Source organism: Camelus ferus, chromosome 17 (genome assembly GCF_009834535.1).
Source record: "Camelus ferus isolate YT-003-E chromosome 17, BCGSAC_Cfer_1.0, whole genome shotgun sequence".
Lineage (NCBI taxonomy): Eukaryota > Metazoa > Chordata > Mammalia > Artiodactyla > Camelidae > Camelus > Camelus ferus.
In genome coordinates this window covers 42,776,749-42,795,958 of record NC_045712.1, presented here as the reverse complement: position 1 = coordinate 42,795,958, position 19,210 = coordinate 42,776,749, and the positions used below count along the sequence as shown (strand labels likewise).

General features: G+C 49.4%; 1 protein-coding gene and 1 long non-coding RNA gene across 2 annotated transcripts in view; one reads left to right on the top strand and one right to left on the bottom strand.

Moving 5' to 3' along the window:
* Positions 1–19,210, top strand: part of ITGA9 (integrin subunit alpha 9) — a 315,170-nt gene that overhangs the window by 218,040 nt on the left and 77,920 nt on the right. Inside the window, exon 19 of the mRNA XM_032459242.1 lies at positions 17,182–17,268. Coding sequence (XP_032315133.1) covers positions 17,182–17,268 — 87 coding nt within the window. The remainder of the gene's footprint in view (positions 1–17,181; positions 17,269–19,210) is intronic.
* On the bottom strand, positions 1,733–17,632 carry LOC116657272. Its single transcript, XR_004312380.1, has 3 exons — positions 17,623–17,632; positions 14,138–14,139; positions 1,733–1,820 (listed from the first exon to the last, which is right to left on the bottom strand). It is a non-coding gene; the product is annotated as an uncharacterized LOC116657272 (long non-coding RNA).

Sequence of the window (19,210 nt, the reverse complement as noted above, 5' to 3'; positions counted from 1 at the left end):
GCAGCCAGGGCCGGGCTCGCCTGCCCTTGGCTGCCCTCACTCAGGCGTCCCAGGGGAGCTGGCAGGCTGGCTGGAGCCCAGCTGTGGTCTGGGCCAGTGGGAGCGACAGAGCCCGCAGCCTCCCATCCTGCAGCAGGCCAGCCCGGGCTCCCGTGGCTCCGGCAGGGGGTCCAAGAGAGGGGATAGACATTCCAGAGCCTCTTGAGATAAGGATTGGAACAGGCCCAGCATCACTTCTGCTACATTCAGTGGGTAAGAGCAAGTCAGGAATTCTGCGCAGGTTCAAGGTGGAGAAATAAGGTCCGCTGGGATGCGGGGAGTGGCCCGTGGTGTGGGTGCCGTGGGATGGAGAGCATACTGGGGGACCTTGTCATCCTCACACTTCTTCCTTAGGTGGAGCATCCGAAGGGGAGGAAGCGCATGGTTTTGGAAAGTCTAGGGTGGAAAGCGAGAATCCAGGGTTTCTAAAGAACCTCCCACCTCTCTTGACGAAGCTCCCATTCTGACTCAGGGAGGAGGAAGGGATTCCATCCGACTCTTTGTTGTGAGCAGGGTGGTTCTCACAGACGTTCGGCACAGCACTGGGCTAGGTGGGGGACACCCCCACGGTGTGCATGGACTGGGTTAGGCGCCGCCACCTGCACCGTCTCAGGGACACTCAGGCTAACCCCGCGGGGGTGAATGACCGTCTCCATTTTACGGAGGCAAAAACTTAGGAAGATTTAATTTGCTCCAAGTTACGAAGCTAGTTAAGTGGCAGGTCCAGGACCGGACCCTCCATCTGTCTGATGCCAAAGCTTCCTTTCTTACTGCCCTGCCTCACAATTTCAGTTGAGGCCTGATCCTGACATCAGCGAGCTGGCAATCCTGTGGAAACATAACTGCTGTCCTCCCCCACCCCCTACAAAAAGAGAGAGATAACAGTAACAGGTCATGTTGAAGGAGGAGCCCAGGGTTCACGTGGGAGGCTGTGTGGATCCTGGGTGAGCAGGGCTCTTGCCTGGACACTGATCAGAGTCATCCTGGCCACAGGGTGTCCTCCAAGAGGGACTCTGAGGCCTGAACATTAGAGGTGGATTCCTTATTTCAGGGATGACCATACAATCTAACAAGCTGGGACACTTTAGGGACTTAATGAGAAAATTATTAATAATTAGCCCCAGGAAAACAGGCATCACTTGGGGCTGACCCAGGCAAATGGGATGCCCGGTCACCCTTCTTATGGCCAAAACACAAGGAAGGCTTGGAGCCAAGTGAGTTGGGCCCTGTCCACACCCGCTCCCCCGCTGTCTGACTCTGGGTCTCTGCTTCCCCTTCTGCACAGCAGCCCCAGCGACGCCTCTGGTGTTTGTTATCTGTGGTTGTGTAACACATTACCTCAAAACCTAGCAAGACAACAACAGACATTTATTACCCCTCACACAGGGTCAGGAACTCAGGGTGGTTCTAGCCGGGAGGCTCTCGTGAGGTTGCAGGCAGGACGTTGGCTGGGGCTGCCGCTGACTAAAGGCTTGTCAGGGGCGGGAGGCTCTGCTCCTGGGGTGGCTTCTCACACGGCCAGCACGTCGGTGGTGGGTCGGCAGGAGGCCTCGGGTCTCCTCCGTGTGGGCTCCTCCAGCAGGCTGCATGGGTGTCCTCATAACACGGCGGCTGGGTTCCCCCCAGAGAGGACCAGCCAAGAGAGCAAGGGTCTGGCAGAAGCTCACCCGTTTGTGACCTTCTCTCAGAAGTCACCCAGCATCCCTTTGGCCACGTTCTGTTCTTTACAAGCGAGTCACTAAGTCGAGCCCATATTCAAGGGGAGGGGCATTAGCCAACACCTTTTGAAGAGAGGAGTGTTAAATAATGTGTGGATGTATTTGGAAACCGCTGCACCTATTTGGGATGGATGTTACAGGCTTGTAAGTTAGGTGCTGTGGATCAGGTGCCTGCAACAGGACCTGGTGCTCATTAAGAACAGAAAGGACCTCTTGGCCCTGCAGGGTTCAGCAGGAGCGTTCCCAGATGTTGATGGGCCAGGACAGGCTGTGATGTCCAGGGAGCCTGAGCACCTTGGCTGGGCATGAATGAACCCAAGCCACCCTTATAATTCAGGACCTGAGAAGATTAGGTCATTCCTCTGTGGAGTCCAGGTAGCCAGAGGGTTCCACCTCACTTTGGACTTTCACACAGGTCCTCTGAAACTCCTCTGATGAGTGCCCCCAAACCCCGCTGGTGTATAGAGCCCTCATAGCTGAGCCTCCTGGCCGCCCGGGGGAGCTGAGCCCCAGAGCTGTAGCACAGAGGCTACTCAGGGGGCTGTCCTCCAGCCCGCCCTCTGCCACGCCCTTCCAAGGGCTTTTATTTAATTTGCTCCTCAGAACAGTGTGAGATAGGTATTTGTACCTGTTTGTGGTAAGAAATAGAAAACTCAACTCAGATTGGCTGGAGTGAAAAAAGGTGATTTTGCAAACTGAAAAAACCTAGAATTGGCCTTGGCCACAGCTTATTGTGCCTCAGAACATTGTCATAGGGTCTCTCTCTCTCTCCGTCCGTCAGCTTCTCTTTCTTCTTTTAGCCCCGTTGTCAGACAGTCTGTCCTCTCAGGGTGACAAAATGGCAGACGAGGAACCCCTTTTCACAAAAGTCCCAGCAGAAGTTTCATTGCGTTTCGTTGGCCTAATAAGCAGAAGCCTGGGTCATGTGGCCCACATCTACAGGGAGTGGGGGTGAGGTGGAGTGTCATCCAGGACCCCTGGGCTGAGGGAGGGGCAGAGACGGCACCCCAGAGGCGGCTTGTCGGGAGTCGGCAGAAAGCTGGATGGATGTAGGTGGCAAGAAACAGCTGTGTGCCACAGCCTTGTGACCCCATGTACCGAAGCAGAAATTGGGCTTAGACAGGTAACTAGGCCAAAGCCTCCGGGCCAGCAGGAGTGGACGGATCCTAACCCTCCAGTCCTGCTCATGTTGACGGAGGAGGAGGCTCTCTCCACCCCAGCCCTGACACCTTAGTGCTCTGAGGCCATCTGAAGTGTGCACTTAGAACACGAAGACATGACCAGTGGCTCCGGAAGTGACTGGTGAGAACGCCGTCGACTGGAGACTGTGGTTGATGACCTGCTGAGGGGAGGGGACAGAATTTCTAGCTAGAAAAACCCGTTCTCAGAAACCCTGGAAAGAACTCGGCCCCCTGGGCAACAGCAAAACTGGGATCTTCTGTGGTCTCGAAGTTCGCGTGACCTTGCCTTTTACCTTTTAGAGCTGCCCGATCGTTAAGACTTAAACACAGAATTCTTTTCCCACATGTCATTTGTCAGCAGTTAAAATTTTGTCTGCTGAAGGGACGCAGAGTTGGCGCTAATGACGCAGAGGCCTCCCTCCTCCACGGCCCCTCATCTAGAAGATTCGAGCTGCAGGGGCTGCCTTTCCAAACACAGAGGAGGTCAGTGGATTGAGCCACAGAGGGAGGAGGAGGATAAGCAGGAAGTCTGAGCTGTGAAGCCGAGATTGTTGGCACTGGGGTGGGGTCTGGGGTGGGGGGCTTCCACACTCCCTCATGAGGTCACTGGAACAGGACAGGAAATCTGAACCTCGTGCCAAAGAAAACTCTCTTTGCTCTTTATAAAAAGCCTGTTGAGCGTCCCTCATGAGGGAACTGCTGGTTGGGACTGACAGATGGGCACGTTGGCTGCCAGCAAGGGGTCTCCTGGCCATTTCTGAAGGCCTGGGACCGCTCCACTTGTGGTCACACTGCTGCTTCTGTCTGGGCTAAGGACAAGCCTTGGATCCTCGAGCCGATGAGACAACATTTGACCTTTTTCTTTCTGGCTGGGAAACCCCACACAGACCTGGGTCTGTTTCCCGGCTCACAATGCGGCCTGTGAGACACTGGCTTCCCAGCAGAAACTCCGCCGGGATCGTGGGCCTCCCCCTGTAGCCTGCTCAGTGCCCGTTATGGCTGAGGCAGGTGGTCATGGGGATGCAGCCTGGGGCAGAGGAAATGCAGGGGCCGTGGGGCCAAACTGACCTGGGTTTGAATCCCACTTCCGCCACTTAACAGCTGCACACATTTGGACAAGTTGCCCGGGTTCTCAGAGCCTCATTCTCCTCATCTATAAAGTGGGGGTTATGAGCCCTGCCTCTCACAGTGTCCGACTTCAGTAAGGTGGTACCTCAGGGGCCAGTCATGAGGAAGGCACTCTGTAGGTGTTTGTCCATCCCCTCCTCCCACTTTGGTCCCTCTCCAGAGCATCGCCATTAAGTTCATTTTCTAACCCCATTCTGTAGAATGAGAGTTGGAGGCAACCTGGGGAAAGGTGACATCTGGGTGTCACAGTGACAGCAGGTGGCTGTGAAGGTTCCCAGACATTGGTGGCAGGGGCCCTGGAGGCTACCCAGCATCCCCAGAGGGGCCCCTCAGGGCCCACTGGCCCCACAGACCAAGCCCTACTCTCTCATGGACTGTTCTCCGTTGAAGACTCAGCCCAGGACCAGTGTTTCTGAGAATCTCCATCCGTGCCCTCCACTTGTGGTCTCCCGACACCAGCATCCTCATCGTCTGGGGCTTGATTAGAAAAGCCCATTTCCGGGCCCCTCCCCGGACCTCCGGAGTCAGAAGCTCTGGGGACGAGTCCCAGCAGATTGTTTCTGCATACCTCCAGGTGGCTCTGTGCACGACAAAGTCTGAGAATCACTGTGCTAGTCGGGTCATGACAGAGCAGAGGAAAGAAGACCTGCCAGCACCCCAAAGGCCCCTTTGCAGACTGCTGTCTGAGAAGCAGGAGGGAGGGGTTCTGGTTAGACCGCCAGACACGCGTTCTAGCTCTACTGTGTGGCTGTTGTGTGACCTTGGACAAGTTCCTTCACCCTCCCCCTGAGCCTCTGAATCCTGATATGTAAAATGAATGATGTCATACGTACCTTGTGGGGCAGTGGGGGGCATAAATCAGTGCATCCTAGCACAGGGCTGAAAGCAGCGTCTACCACCTGGTCCAAGTTCCATACACATTAGCTCTGTCTTCTTAGCCTTCAGGCAGCCCAGCCAGGGTGAGGGTCTTATTCTTGGGGGGTAGCTTGGGGCCTGAGGACTGGCCAGCAACTGTAGGTGGCTGAGCAAAGAAAACACTTGAAAGGTCCCACTGTAGACCTGATAGCATCAGCATGTGGTGGCAGCCAACGTGGTAACGAGTGTTTAATCCTTACAGCAAGATTGTGGGGTAGAAATTACCATCTGTATTTTTATGGGGAGGTAACTTAAGGCACCACTTGATAAGTGATAGAACTAAGATATGAAACTAAGTCAGTTGGAAAACAATCGTGTGATCACAAGCCGAGAAGTTTCCAGGGCCCCAGTTCCCTCCCCTGGAAAGGTCCGTAAGAGGAAAGCAGCCTCATTTTGCTGTTCCCCTGCCTGTTGCCTGGTGTGGATAATGCAGGAGGCATCCTTCCCGAAGTGGACCTTGAGAAGATGCTGAGGAACAGTAATTAAATGAGTCCATGTTTAAGAGGCACTTAAGTGAATTAAAATCGATCTGTGAGTCATGTAAGTCTGCATAGCCGTCTTCTTTGGCATCCTTAACGTTTGGCGGCTGGAGTGCTTTGTTTGAAAAGATCCTGGTTTGCTTAGAACTGGCAGGCCCAGTGAAGCAGCTCTGCCCTGCTTCCTGCATTAGAGAGAGTGAGAGAGTTTCCAAGAGCCGGGAGGCCACTCATTTAAAGTCTGAAATGCTCTACTGACACCAGGTTGGCCTTCCCCTCCCTGAGGCAGGGGGAGAAGGGAGGTGGGTGTTTCTGTGATGCTCTCTTTCCCGCTGTCTCAGTCTGGGTTCCCTAGAATGAAATCCTAAGACGAGACATCATTTCAAAGTAATTTACTAGGATGTGTTTCTGGAAGAAACCATTAGGGCAATGGGGAAGGAGGCCCAGCAGAGGTGTGATATCAAAGTCCTCTGGGGAAGGAGGGGTGCGAGGAAGACGGTGGGTAACTTGGGCACAATCCAAAGTACAGGTTACATAGTGTTGCAGTCAGGGGCAGGGGAGCTTGGTTAAGGGTCCCCCTAAAGAAGTATGAATTCCCAGGCCCTCCCATCTCTCCATGTTCACTGGCAAAGTGAGTTCCAACAGCTCAAGGGCTGTCCCCCAACAAAGAACACACCCAAGTGCTGGTGGCCGGGAAGTCGGTGCACGTGGCCGTGCGGGGTGAAGAGGCCCTTGGGGACACAGACAGAGCGCAGCCCTGCTGTGAGCGAGATGGTGTGTATCTGTCTCACCATCTGAAGCAGAACTAAAAACCAGTGTTTAAGAAAGCAAGACGAGTGAAACATGTTCAAAAGGAGAATAAAGAATCGGTGAAACTGTCCTGTGGGAGAGAGACACAGAAATGCTGATCAGTCCCTTCCTTCCGCCCGCTCAGAGCCTGGGAAGCAAGCAATACACCAGTCCGTTCACCGCTCCCCACAACCGAGCTTGCTTCTGACGCAATCCTAAATTTAGTTTATTCCAGCCAGTTCAGAACAGACCTCCTGGGGCTTAGGCAGTCTTAGGAACCTGAAGCTCATCCTTTTCTTAAAGAACCAGGAAATAGAACTTTTTCATCAGCCACTCTAGTCTGCATTTGAAACCTCGCCATTAAAATAACCAAGAGCGTCTCCTCCTCCTTCTGTTTGTAAGTCATAACTAGCTGATTAATTAAAATGTTGAAACTAAGTATAGAGAAAACCAAGTAGCATCCTAGAAAGCAAAGCCTGGCTCCGTTGTTCTTGAAAATACAGAAAAGCACGTAACTTGAGCATTTAGTTATGTTAGGGGGTCCTTCTTAATTCAGTGCTGGCCATTGTTCTTGTTGTGTATTGACCGTGGAGGTTCTTGGCAGAGGCTTTTCCTTGAATACCTAAGATACAGCCCGAGCTCCCTTCTCTGTCCTTTCCTCGTGGCCATTCCATGAAGCTTGAACCCTCAGCTGATATGTTTCTTTGTTAGCTCAGCCACCAAGGCAGTTACTCTGTGTCTGACATGTAACAGAAAAGCTTGCTTAGGACAGGGACACACCTGTGTGCCTGGCCCGTGGGATTAGTCCAGTAATATCTGCTGAATAAATAACAGAGCACAGGTCCTATACTCACTGAGGGGACCAGTTCTCAGGCTATTAATCTGCTAGGTGCAGTTCTGAACAAGAAGATCCTCAGCACAATCTTGCCGTTTTTATGAATGGTATTTTTGGTTATTGTCACTTGTCACAGCTTTTGACGTATGTGTTTAAATGGTGAACTAAATTTCCCCACTGAAGTCAGCACTGATGGGGATCTCTGGTGGATCACCGTCTGATGTTGGATTCCATAATTTAAAGAACTTGTAGATTTTTTTTTAGTTAATTAAAAGGAAGGGTAAATCAACAGTAATCATAATGAAAGTATATAATGATAGTAAGTAATAACGAAATAGGACTAATGGCCGTGAGGTTGGGGGAAGTTAAGATTCTCTCGTCGAGAGACCGATGTCAGCCCTGGGAGCGCACTTGGCCCAAGCATTCATCTCAGCAGCATCCACGAGTCCTTCCTCAAACAGGTTGGTCCGTCTCCCTCCTCCCAGGCTGGAAGCATCCCCTGGAGACACGGAGGACTGTATTACAAAGGCATGTGACCCAATGAAGGACATTGGGGCTGCTTAATAATTATTGAGCAAGAGAGTGAACAAAGGAATGTGAGACGCAACAGGAAACATACGTGTCTCATACATAAGAATCATTCTAGGGAAGCTGTTTCCCATTTGGGACAAAATAAGAAACACTTGCTGAATGAATGGATGGGCTTCTCTGGGCCAGCAGGGGACCGGCACCCTTGTTGGAGCTGGCCGTGGTGTCTGTGGAGTTCATCTCTCTGAGTCATTGCCCTGGGGGCATGGTTGGCAGGGTCCAGTCTGAGGACTCAGGCAGGGAGGGCCAGAATAACATATTTTGTCCTCACCAGGCTTAGAACCCCAGGGAAAGCACTTTTTTTCCTTCTGCCTGGGTTTCAATCTCTTTTTTTTTTTTTAATTTCTTACTGAAGTGTAGTTGATTTACAGTGTTTCAGGTGTACAGCAGAGTAATTCAGTCATGCATATATGCACATATATATTTTTTTCTTTTCAGATTCTTTTCCATTATATGTTATTACAAAAAATTCAATATAGTTCCCTGTGCTATACAGTAGGGCCTTCTTGTTTATCTATTTTATATATAGTGATGTGTGTCTGTTAATCCCCACCCCCTAATTTATCTCTCCTACCAAAGGGGAAAGGGCAGGGTGGGTCTCAATCTCTTAACCTCCAAAACAGCAGGGACTGTGCTGCCCTCAGGGCCAGTGCTTCAAAGGGTGGCATCGACGTTGTAAATCAACTACACTTCAGGTGGCAGGGGGTGGCACAGAACGTTTGCCTCAGATGGTTCAAAATCCAGATTTCTTGACCCTGCTTCTGCTCTAAAAAATCCCACTCTGGAGGGCGGGGCCTGCAATCTGCATCTTTAACAGGCATTTTAATGTAACCCCGCTTTTGAGGGTTCTTAGCTTGGGTGCGTATTGGAAGCCCCCAGGGAGCTATCAGCAAATGCTGGCTGTTAGCTTTGATTCACGGGGTCCACGGTGGGGCTTCCACGGGGGCCTGATTTACCAAGCTCCCCACAAAGTCATCACAGCCTTTCCAGCACCAGTATACAAATTGCAGAGAAGTGCCCCCTCTGGTGGTCCACAGCCTCTTGCCAGGGTGCAGGGTTTGGTGAGAGCTGCATGGGCTGGATTTCAGTCCCCGTCTCCCCCTCAGCCAGGTCTCTTGTGCAGTGAACAGCCTGCACAGCTGTGCATGGTCTCTCTGGCTCCCAGGTGGTTCCAGTGCACACTCCAGTTAGGAATCAGTGGCAGGGGTGGCTGTTAATAACCTTTGAAGGCTTTTGAGCAAAAGTGAGCAAAAGAGTATGTTAGGATTCATCTGGGGCAGCTTTTAGACCAGGGTGGGGGACCACGAGAGCAGGGCAGCCACAAAGAAGCTGTTTTACATTGGTCCAGGTCAGGGAAACCAGACAAGGAGCATGTCAATAGGTGGGTCTCCAGCTCCAGAAAAGTATGTCCTCAGACAGTAGTCTGCAAAGAGCATGAGCTGTGTCCAGCTTTTTCTGTGGGGCAGAGAGCACAGGAAGGTGATTTCCAGGGGTTGACATCATGTTTCCTGAGTGGTGGGTCAGTGACATAGAGCGGGACTTCTCGAATGGTCATGTTCACAGAGGTTACCTGGAGATCTTGTTAAAACAGGACTTCTAACTCAGCAGGTCTGGGTGGGGACCTGAGAAGCTGCAGTTCTAACAGGTTCCCACAAGATGCTGATGCTGCCGGTCCAAGGACCACACTTTGAGTAGCTAGGCCCTTGGCAGCAAGGTCCTTCACAAATGAGCTTGGAGCTTGCAGGAGTGTAAGTGGGCCGATAGGTGGGACGGAACTCTTCACTCCAAGTGCATTTCTAATATCAAGATTCCCAGCCAGGGTTTTAATAAGCACCCCTCCAACACTTGACTCCTACAAAACCTTTTCATCCAAACACCACTCATAAATTGTTTTTATGCCATGATGTTAAATTCTTTCCAGTCACTTCAGAAGAGGTCCCCACCTTGTAGAGTTTTCAGCCAGCCTGTAGGGCAGAGGAAGAGAGCTAGAAAATCAAAATAATTTGATTCATGAGATGGAATTTAACTTTGAACTCTTAGTTTGTTGATCAAGAATTTGCAGGCACTGGGGAATATATATATATATATTTTAAAATCTAAGAATAGAAACCATTTTTTAAAAATCTAAGAATAAATCATTTGCCTCTCTGTACCAGGAGGAAAAACCTTCTGGATGAAAATCAAACACTTTAATTACTTTTTAAGCCCAAGAAGACACGGCTTACTAGTCTGTTCACTTTGGGCTTTTCAGTTAGACCTGATGGATTTATTTTTATTTGTTTGTTTGTTTAGATTCTTAAGTTTGTATACCTATCATCCCGAAGGAGGCAATGACCAGCATTTGGGGAAGTATTTTGATTTGTCTTCATCTTGGGAAAATATAAAGATGAGATCTGAGCAGGGCTGATGGGGGGACTAAGGAGGGACATGTTACAGGAATAAGACAGCTTGTTCAAGTCATTGCTGATTCTCACTGTTTTTTTAATGCAATATTATTTTTATTCATTTGAAAGCTTTCAAAGCACTTTTTTTCTAAGGGCCAAGAGGACCATTTGGGAGGAGACTTCCCTGTCTCCACTTTGATCAGATAATTGCTCTTCCTGGGACAGCTGATCTCCCCCTGCCTGTGACAGGGACGGGGTTGTTTAAAGTGCATGCTCCAAACCTAACTCTCCTTAGCTTCCAAGGGGAATTTTGCTTTAACAGTTACGTGGTTCATCTGTCTCAAACATTTGTTTTGACTATAGCTCCTGCTGGCTTCACTTTTTTAGGCTTGGAAAGACAAACCCAGAAGAGTTGGGCCCTTTGCTTCCGAATGGAGGTTTAGACAGAATGTTACAAAGGAACTTGTTTTATAGTGCTGGCTTTGCCCCGCTCTTCCAAAACCGCCACATGTGCCGGTCATCACCTCTGTTCCCCTAGACTGTTAGTTGCCAGCCTCCATCAGGCAGGAGGTCTACAACTGCTGCCCCAGCCTTGCCAGGCCATCCGCCACAACTGGCATCTGTCCTAGCATCCCGTGTGCTCCAGGCTCCTTACAGGCTCAATGGGTTGACGCTCCTCATCTGCTCAGGCTCAGTTCCCGTGGGTTCTTTGGGAGAGGGTGAGGGAGGACCCTGTCTGTTCCTTGTTTGGCATTGCCCACCCTGGACCCTGTCTCATCCGTTCTCATATCGCCAGCTAGGAAACCCTGGGCAAGTGCTCTAACGTTTGTATTCCAGCTTCCTCCTCGTAAAAAGAGGAGCTGCCTGGCACAGAATGAGCCAGTACTGAGGACAGGCTGCCTGTCTGCTCCATTTCTACAGCTCTCAGTACTAGCAGCCCAGTGCCCGTCCTGGAAGGCAGGTGTTATGGCTTCATCTTACAGGAGAGAAGTGGAAGCTTGTAGAAAGGCCAGTTCATTTTCCTGACGACACATGGCTCTTACATATCTGAGCCAGTCATCAGAACTGGGACAGGGGTGCCAAAGCGTGTGCACGTCTAGGCAACAAGCCCATGTGCTTTTCTTCATGGGGAGAAATTGCATGGGCCCTGTCCCAAAGGATTCCCCTCTGGGAATAGGACTGGTTTTTCTGCTGAGGTTCAGGCTGAGTCATCCTTGAAGGGGGCCAATAGAGTATTTCCTGGGAATCAACTTTCTATTAAGTCACAGGGCCAGGTGATTGGGAATCCCTTCTCACCTTTGACTCCTCAGTGAATCAGAGAATTGGGGATAAAATGCTTCCAAAATTCATTGAATTCTCTATAAACTGAGTTAACGCAGAGCTTACCAGCTCACAGGGGTCACAGCTCATGTGCCTGAAAGAAAGGAAGGGGGTCTTAGATGAACACCAAACTGCCAAACTGCAGCTGGACATTGGACACTCAGGGTCATCCTCAGTGCAACAGACACATGAGGAAGTAGCCAGCAGGAAGTTAAACTTCACACTCGCCCTGGCGCCCAGCGTAAGCCCTGACCAGACTTCGCAGATTTGCTGCTCCCACGGAGCGCTGTGTTGGTGGTCAAAGAAAGCTCCGCTCTAGAGCGAAATCAGATGCTGTGTGATTGGGAGGAAGGAGCCCCAAGGCCAAGGAGGCTCGCTAACTTCATTATCTGATCCTTCCTGCCAACCACACCGCACGTTACAAGCAGGGGTGGAGCTTGGCTCCACTGGCCAAGCTCCCGGGACTCGGACAGCCGAGGTATGTCTGGAAAAGAGAGAGACTTTGCCAAGGCAAGCATCTCCCATGCCAGGCAGACCGGCACATAAGCTGCTGCTTGCAGTCCCTTCATCCGAATCCCCGAGGAGCCAAGGCCCCTTCAAGTAATAAGGGCAAACTCAGGCGCTACTAAGTGCCAGGTGCTGAAAATCCAGCGGCAAATGTGCACTAACCAAGTATGCTTTCATCATGTGTCCTAAAAAAAAATGTTAATTGATGTTTTCCTGATCCTGTGTCTTGGTGGGAAAAAAAAAGTATAAAATTTAAACTGGATCACCCCATCTCCAGGGAGAAACCTTGACAGTGTTTTACAGCCTTGGCTGTCCCTGCTAGCCAAGGAAAAGTGGAACTGGGAAAAAGGCCACTTTTGTGAATCTGTTTAAAATAGGGTCCCAAATTTCGTAGTGAAATTTTTTCCTTTGCATGTTTTGTTTGGGACTTTCCTTGAAAAATGAAACTACAGATTATGAAAATGAGTTTCTGTTACTCTACACTTAACAGCTCTTGGAACATTGTAATTATAATTGTCAAGGATGTCTGAGACCCAAGGCAAAAAGCTTATTTGCTTTAGTAGCATCTTGAAAATAGCAGAGCATTATAGGTTATTACAAGATGTTGAATATAGTTCCCTGTGCTACACAGTAGGACCTTGTTGTTTATCTATGTGCTGCACACCAGAAACTAACACAACACTGTAAATCAGCTACGCTTCAATTTAGAGAGATAGCAGTGCATTAATTTCTGAAACAAAAGAAGTGACTGAGTGCCTAATGGGCAGTTTTTGGACGTGAATATACCTATTACGTCATAAGGTAACGTGCTTCATGTCATGCTTTTTTTTTTTTTTTAGAACAATTGCAGAAAGGTTGACTTTTACAATGACATATTTTCCCCCAAGGACTTCTCTTGATCTTTTGTATTTAAATCCTCACCTTCTGAAGCATCTTAAAGTGTTATCATCCAAGACTAATTTTGACCTTTTCAACAGTTAACTGATCTAACCAAACTGCCAGATCCAGATGTGTCAGTGGCTGTCAGTGGTTTGAGCGGTTTTCGATCATCGCTTTCATTGATTTCATGAAAGCCTGCATCTTTGCAGCCAGGTTTTAGTAGATCTGTACTGTGTTTGAATTGGGTTATCAGATTCTACACTGACTGGCAATCAGGGACAGAGGGTAGACAGTTTGTTCCCTGGTCCGCATTCCCTGTCAGCTGAGAACTGATCATCATAAGTCTTGCAACAGTGCTGAAGTTAAGTTCTCTGAGCTGAAGTCAGTGTGAGCAATGATTGGGACATGAAAGGAATCAGAGCCAAGGGGAAGCCTGGTCCCTGGAATCTCTCCCGTGTACCTCCTGGTGGGTACCTGGCAGAGGTAGTAAGTACCCTCCTCCCACCAGCTCACTATTCCTGATGATGTCGAAAGCCAGCGGACAGCTTAGTTTAGCCACATAAGCCCCCAGAGTTCATTTGTTAAAGCTTCCCTAGGAATTTCTATGCCTACAGGATGTCTGCCTGACTTCCAGAGGGCAGGTGGTGCCTGGCTCCATAATGACTCTGTTTTTTTAAGCTTATGCCCTAGGCATGATCTGAAACCAGACGAAGTGGGTGCTGATGCTGCTTCGGGGTAAAGTGCTCCCCCAGTGGAGGGAGTTATGCCGACGACTTTAAAACCTGCAGTTAGAAAGTTTTCTCCTGGTTAGTGTGGAGCTGAACAAGATTTATTACCACATGCGTGTTCCCCTTCCGTTGCCTCTCCCCACCCGGGGACAAATGCCCAGTACTTTCCAGAAGCTCTCAGTGCCAGCAGCCTCTCTATAAAGAGCATTGTCTGCGGTCAGGTTCCCCAGAGCAGAACCTGAGACGGGGATTCCTGTGCAAGTGATTTATTACAGAAATGCTCTTGGGAGATGAGGCATGAAGGGGGGCAGAGTGGGGCAGAGGAAGGAGCCAAACAAGGATGTGCTCTCTGCCTCCTCCCCTAGGGGCTCTGGAATATAAGTTGCACAGCACAGCTGGTCTCACCGTGAGGCAAAGGGGGCGGCCTTTTGCATCCATGTCAATCAAAGCCCTTTGCACCCACGTCAATCGTAGGCTGCAGGATGCTTGCGAGAAGGGGCATTGTAACCTCCCAGGCAAAGTGGCTCCCACTCAGCTAGGGACTGTTGAACCCATCCGGGAAAGGGGTTCTGGATGCAGCACCTATGCTGTCCACCCCGGGAGTCACAGTGTTTGCCAAAGCCCCCGTTCTGGGAGGCTCTTTCCCTCACAGCTGCAGTAGGAGAGCGGAATATAGAATTAAAGCCTTTTGGTCAAGGGGACTTTCGTAGCCGTGGGAGGGCCATGTTGGGGCTGACAGGTGGCAGAAGGGTGACCGTGACATCCCTCCCTGTGCTACCCTCCGGGAGCGCATGAGCGTGAACTGGATTCTCAGTGCCCTTGTTCCTGGAGAATTCTTTGTTTTTCCCCCTTTTTTGCTTGTCCCCACCAAGCTCCAGCCCAAATTCTGTGATTTCTAGTAGACTGAGAAGTGTAGAGGAGAGACTTGGAATAATGCAGTAAATACTGGTTTAAATATTATTTTCTAGCATTTTGGAATTCACAGAAATAAGGTAGTTCAGAAGTTCTTGGATAACCGAAAGCAGTCTTAGATCAGAGCTAAGTCAGCGGAGGTCCCCTCAAGTTCCAGAGTCAGTGTTTAAAGCCACAGTCAGTCCTTCACACCCATGTAAATACCTGAAGGGAATCTTCAGGGCAATAATAAATCTTCAAGAACAGAAGGACTTTTGACTTAAATTGACAACCTCTCTACTGGTTTGAGAGGGATTTCCAGTGGGGTTTTCAACTTTCCAAAAGGAGTCTGGAACTGGGCTGAATAATGTAATTTGTGTATATGCTAGGACGCTCTTGAGAATAATTACACCAGGACAGCAGGCACGAATCAGGACTGTCTAAGGGAGAGAAGGTCACCTAGGCTTGGGATTGCTGCTTCTAATGCCCATACCGATTAGCTAGGATTTAGAATAGCTTCAACTTCGGCCAATTGTGGACATTACTTATGGGGGAAGGAATATCAGGAAGAGGATGGTGGCAAGAGACCACCCACAGAGAATCATTAAGTCTAATCTTTGGGCCCCACAGTTAAGACGGCTTTTGAGCAATTATTCTCTGGTTTTCTGTACTGAACTTCCCATTATGTGTCCTCAAGGTTCCAAGAACTGCCGGTCACAGTGCCGTGTCAGTGTCTGTTTCTGTGCTGGGAGGTCTTCCCCTTCTAAACTGTGAGCTCTTCAAGGACAGGGACTGTTGTCTTTCAGACCTGCGTCCTCAGTGCTGATCATGGGAGGCAATGACCCAGCCTCCCAATGGATATTCGGGGTCTATTCTGAATCCTGTGCCCTGTCTGTGTTACGTATGTGAACTTACCGCCCGTGAATGTTTGGGACAAGGTGGATGAAGAAAACCTGGGAGGAGGGGCTGAGGAAAGGTGTTCCTGAAGTTGGGAACAGCCTAAACAAAAGTGTGGAAATGATACCAGGAGGAGGGTATTTGTAGAATAGTAACGTATGTGCTCAGGGGACAGAGGGCCTATAACAGGTATGGGCCAAATCGGATGCCAGTGTTAAGATTCTGAGCTTTATTCTGTTCACAATGGAGACAGGTGTTTTAAGAAGGTTCTTCAAGCAGCCTGTAGAATGGACCAAAGAAAGGAAAACTCAGAGCAGTGGCTCCCACTCATCACACAGCAGGACACTTACCTTGTCACCTACCACGTATTGAAAATGCTTATTGCAAGCCCCACAATCAGAGTCTGCTACTCAGACCACTGTGGTGTGGCCCAGGAATCTGCTCCCAAGCCGATTCTCATGCAGGAGGTCCCAAGTCCACACGAGGGATACTCGCTAAGGTCATGGAGGACCATTAGAAAATTTACAATCACTGACATCAGTTATCCCCATAAACAAATCATTAAGTGCCCAGCTCAATGAATTTTCACAGTAATCACACCTGAGAACATCCCCAGCATCTCAAGATCTCTCTTCTTCTCGCTACCTCCCTAATGATTATTTTGACTTCTAACCCTACAGATAAGTTATTTATTTTCTGCTATTTCTTACCTTTTGTGTGTTTGATAATGTTTATAATATATTAGTATAGGTGTATATGTGTATAACTGATAACTCAAAAAGTATTTTGTGATAAGTGCTCAGATTTTTTTTCCTAATTGGACACACAGTTTTGAAAAGTGTACTTCACCTTTCTAGCTGGCAAGGTTGGTCTGAGCTGAGGGGCAGGTCTTGGAAATTGGAGGAGGTAGCCTGGGTGGCGTTTCAGAACTGGAATCCACACGAGTTGGCCCCTCCTGGCTGCTGTTGTGTTGTTGGCTGGGGCTGATTCCCTCTTAGAAAATCAGGGCCCCAGAAGGGGAAGGAGACAGGTTTTAGAGTCAGTGGAGAATGACCTTGGAGAAGTCCCGTGGCCTCACTGAACTCCAGTGCCCCAGCTTCTGGCCATACCGGCAGTGCTAGTTCTGTGCTGTGCCTTGTCCTTTCCAGAATCAGCAACCATTCTGTCTCCCCTTGGAACTCCTGAGTTGGCCTCAGTGACCCGGAGAGGCCTTGTGGGTTATGACGAGGCTCCCGCTTGCCTTGGACCTGGGTTGTAAACGCTGTGTCCAGGTGGAGAGACGTCAGCCCCCTCCCACGGCCCCTCTCCTCTTTTCTCGCGCCTGCGTGCGGAGTCCAGCCCCGCGCCTGCGCTGGAGGCCCCCTCGCCCCCCGCCCCCCGCCTCCAAGGCCTGGCGGGAGCAGCTCCGCCCGCACCGCTTCAGGCTGTGGAAAGAAGCCCTGTTTTCCTCAGTATGTTTGTCTTTCTGGAAGTAGTAAGGTTTTGAAAGGCAGGATTAGGCCGTGGGCTTAGGAGAAAGGGGCCAGAAAGGAGACTTCGTTGCCATTTAATCCAAAGCTAAGCAGACGTCCAGTTCACGCGCGGCGCGGCCCGGCCCAGGCCCGCGCCATGTCACCAGGAGAGCATGGGGTTCAGAGCCAGAGCGTTGGTTAGGAAAGCAGAGTGGTTTTGTCGTCTGCACCTGTCGTCCCAGGGACCCTCCGGCAGGGCGGGCGGTCAGTGGAGGCCCGGGGACAGCCTGTCAGGGGTTCCTCAGCCCAACACGGCCCACAGTGGCCGTTGTCTGAGAACTTTCCATAAAGCAGGACCGTGTCTGCTGAGGTCTCCATTTGCACTCCCCCCCCCCCCCTTGCCATACACCTGTCTGGGTGCAGCCAGCCCACCTGTTGGGCCTTTTGTCTTTCAGGAGGAAATGGGCATTTCCTGTGAACTGCTGGAGTCCGACTTCCTCAAATGCAGCGTGGGGTTTCCTTTCATGAGGTCGAAGTCCAAGGTAAGGGGCAGGGACGGGGCACTTCCTTGGCAGCAGGCCGCTGGCCCTTCCCTCCAGCACAGACTCTGCCTGCTTCCTCTCCAGGGGTTTCCTCCACACCCCTGCCTCCCTCAGCAGTGGGGCAGCCTTCGAAGCCCTGCTTGGGCCCAGCCACCCCCGTCCACCGTCCACTGCTGTCTCCAGCTCTGCTCCAGAGGGGCTGTGGTCACATGGGCTTTCTCCTTGATCCTCCTGACAGACCCCAGTGTGACATGCACACCATGGCCTTTGTGCTTTGTCAGGCACCATCTGGTGGGCCTCTCACTGTTCTTTTTTTCTGGGACATTCCATGCCACTTTGAGTCCCTGAGACAACATAGGAAGAGATGCGGTTTGAGCTAGTGATCTGTAGCCCTGGCTGTCACTCCCCTGGACACTCAAAATTTTTTGAAGAGCCCTCTTAAAATTCTTCAGACATAAATGAATAATTGTAGTTGCACTTCACTTTTTTTTTAAGTTCAATAAATTGCAGTCACTTTGGTATTCATAAGGAGCCAGAAGTTCTAAGTCCGAACAATAACATGTTCTAGCATATTCGGAGATTCATGGAGTGTTCTAGTAGAGCCACCATCATAAGGAAATGCAGAGATGCAGAAGATGTGACTTTTTGAGGCAAAACTAGACTCTAAAAGACTAAGTCTACCTTTTAAAATGGAAGCTGTTTCCCTGCTGTGATTTGGAGGAAATTTCATATTCCTTTGTCCACCTCACCCTCACCCCTAAAAAAAATGAAAGGCTAATCCTTTTATCCCGCCTATGTCATAGAATCAGATCATTTGCATCTCTGAGGCTTTTTGGTCCCAGTACTTAGTAGCTGTTCTGCCAACCAGTTCTGAGAACATTCTAGTAAGAAAGACTTGCTTGTTTCTTAGCAGATCACTTGAACCCATCAGCCTCGTTGAATGTACTACCTCCGAACAGCGGTGGCTCTTAACATCCTTGATTCCTCAGCCTTTTTCTGGCTCTGATCCTCATTCTGTCCACATTCATTCCAGGAGAAGGGAAGCCCCAAAAGGTGGCTGCCCTTAGAAAAGCTGGCAGAATGCAGGCCAAATCACATGAGACTCCAGGTAGGGTGAGGATGCAGGAGGAACACCCTGAACCTTGGGCATCATTGCCTGTAGTAAAATATGTGGGGCACACACACATAAATTTACTTGAAATCTTTTGAGCAACAGAAAGTAGACTTAATGGAAAAACTCTAAAAGTAACCATTGTGTTATAGAATCCAGCCTACATTCCAAATCAGACCTAAGGTATGTCTTGCTAGTTTTAGTTTAAAGATTATTCTAGAAGGAGACATACATCACTATCACAGATGGATCCAGGCTCACTTACTGTAAAGAGAAAATGAGTAAATGAACACAATGAAAACAAAGCAAGGTTGATTTCTAGGGGATTAAATTTTGTTAAAATTCATTACCTGTCAAGACAATCATAGATAGTTTGGTGCAGCCACTATGGAAAACAGTATGGAGATTCCTTAAAAAACTGAAAATAGAGTTACCATATGATCCAGCAATCCCACCCCTGGGCATATTTGCCGAAGAAGCTCTAATTCGAAAAGACACGTGCACTCCAATGTTCAGGGCAGCACTATTTACAATAGTCAAGACTTGGGAAAAACCTGAATGTCCATCCACAGATGACTAGATAAAGAAGTTGTGATATATATATATGTATGTGTGTATATATATATATACACACATACACAATGAAATACACTCAACCATAAAAAAGAATGAAATCATGCCATTTGCAGCAACATGGATGGACCTGGAGACTGTCATACTAAGTGAAATAAGTCAGAAAGAAAAAAATACCATATAATATCACTTATATGTAGACTCTTAAAAAAAAAATCCAAATGTACAAATGAACTTACTTACAAAACAAAGACAGAC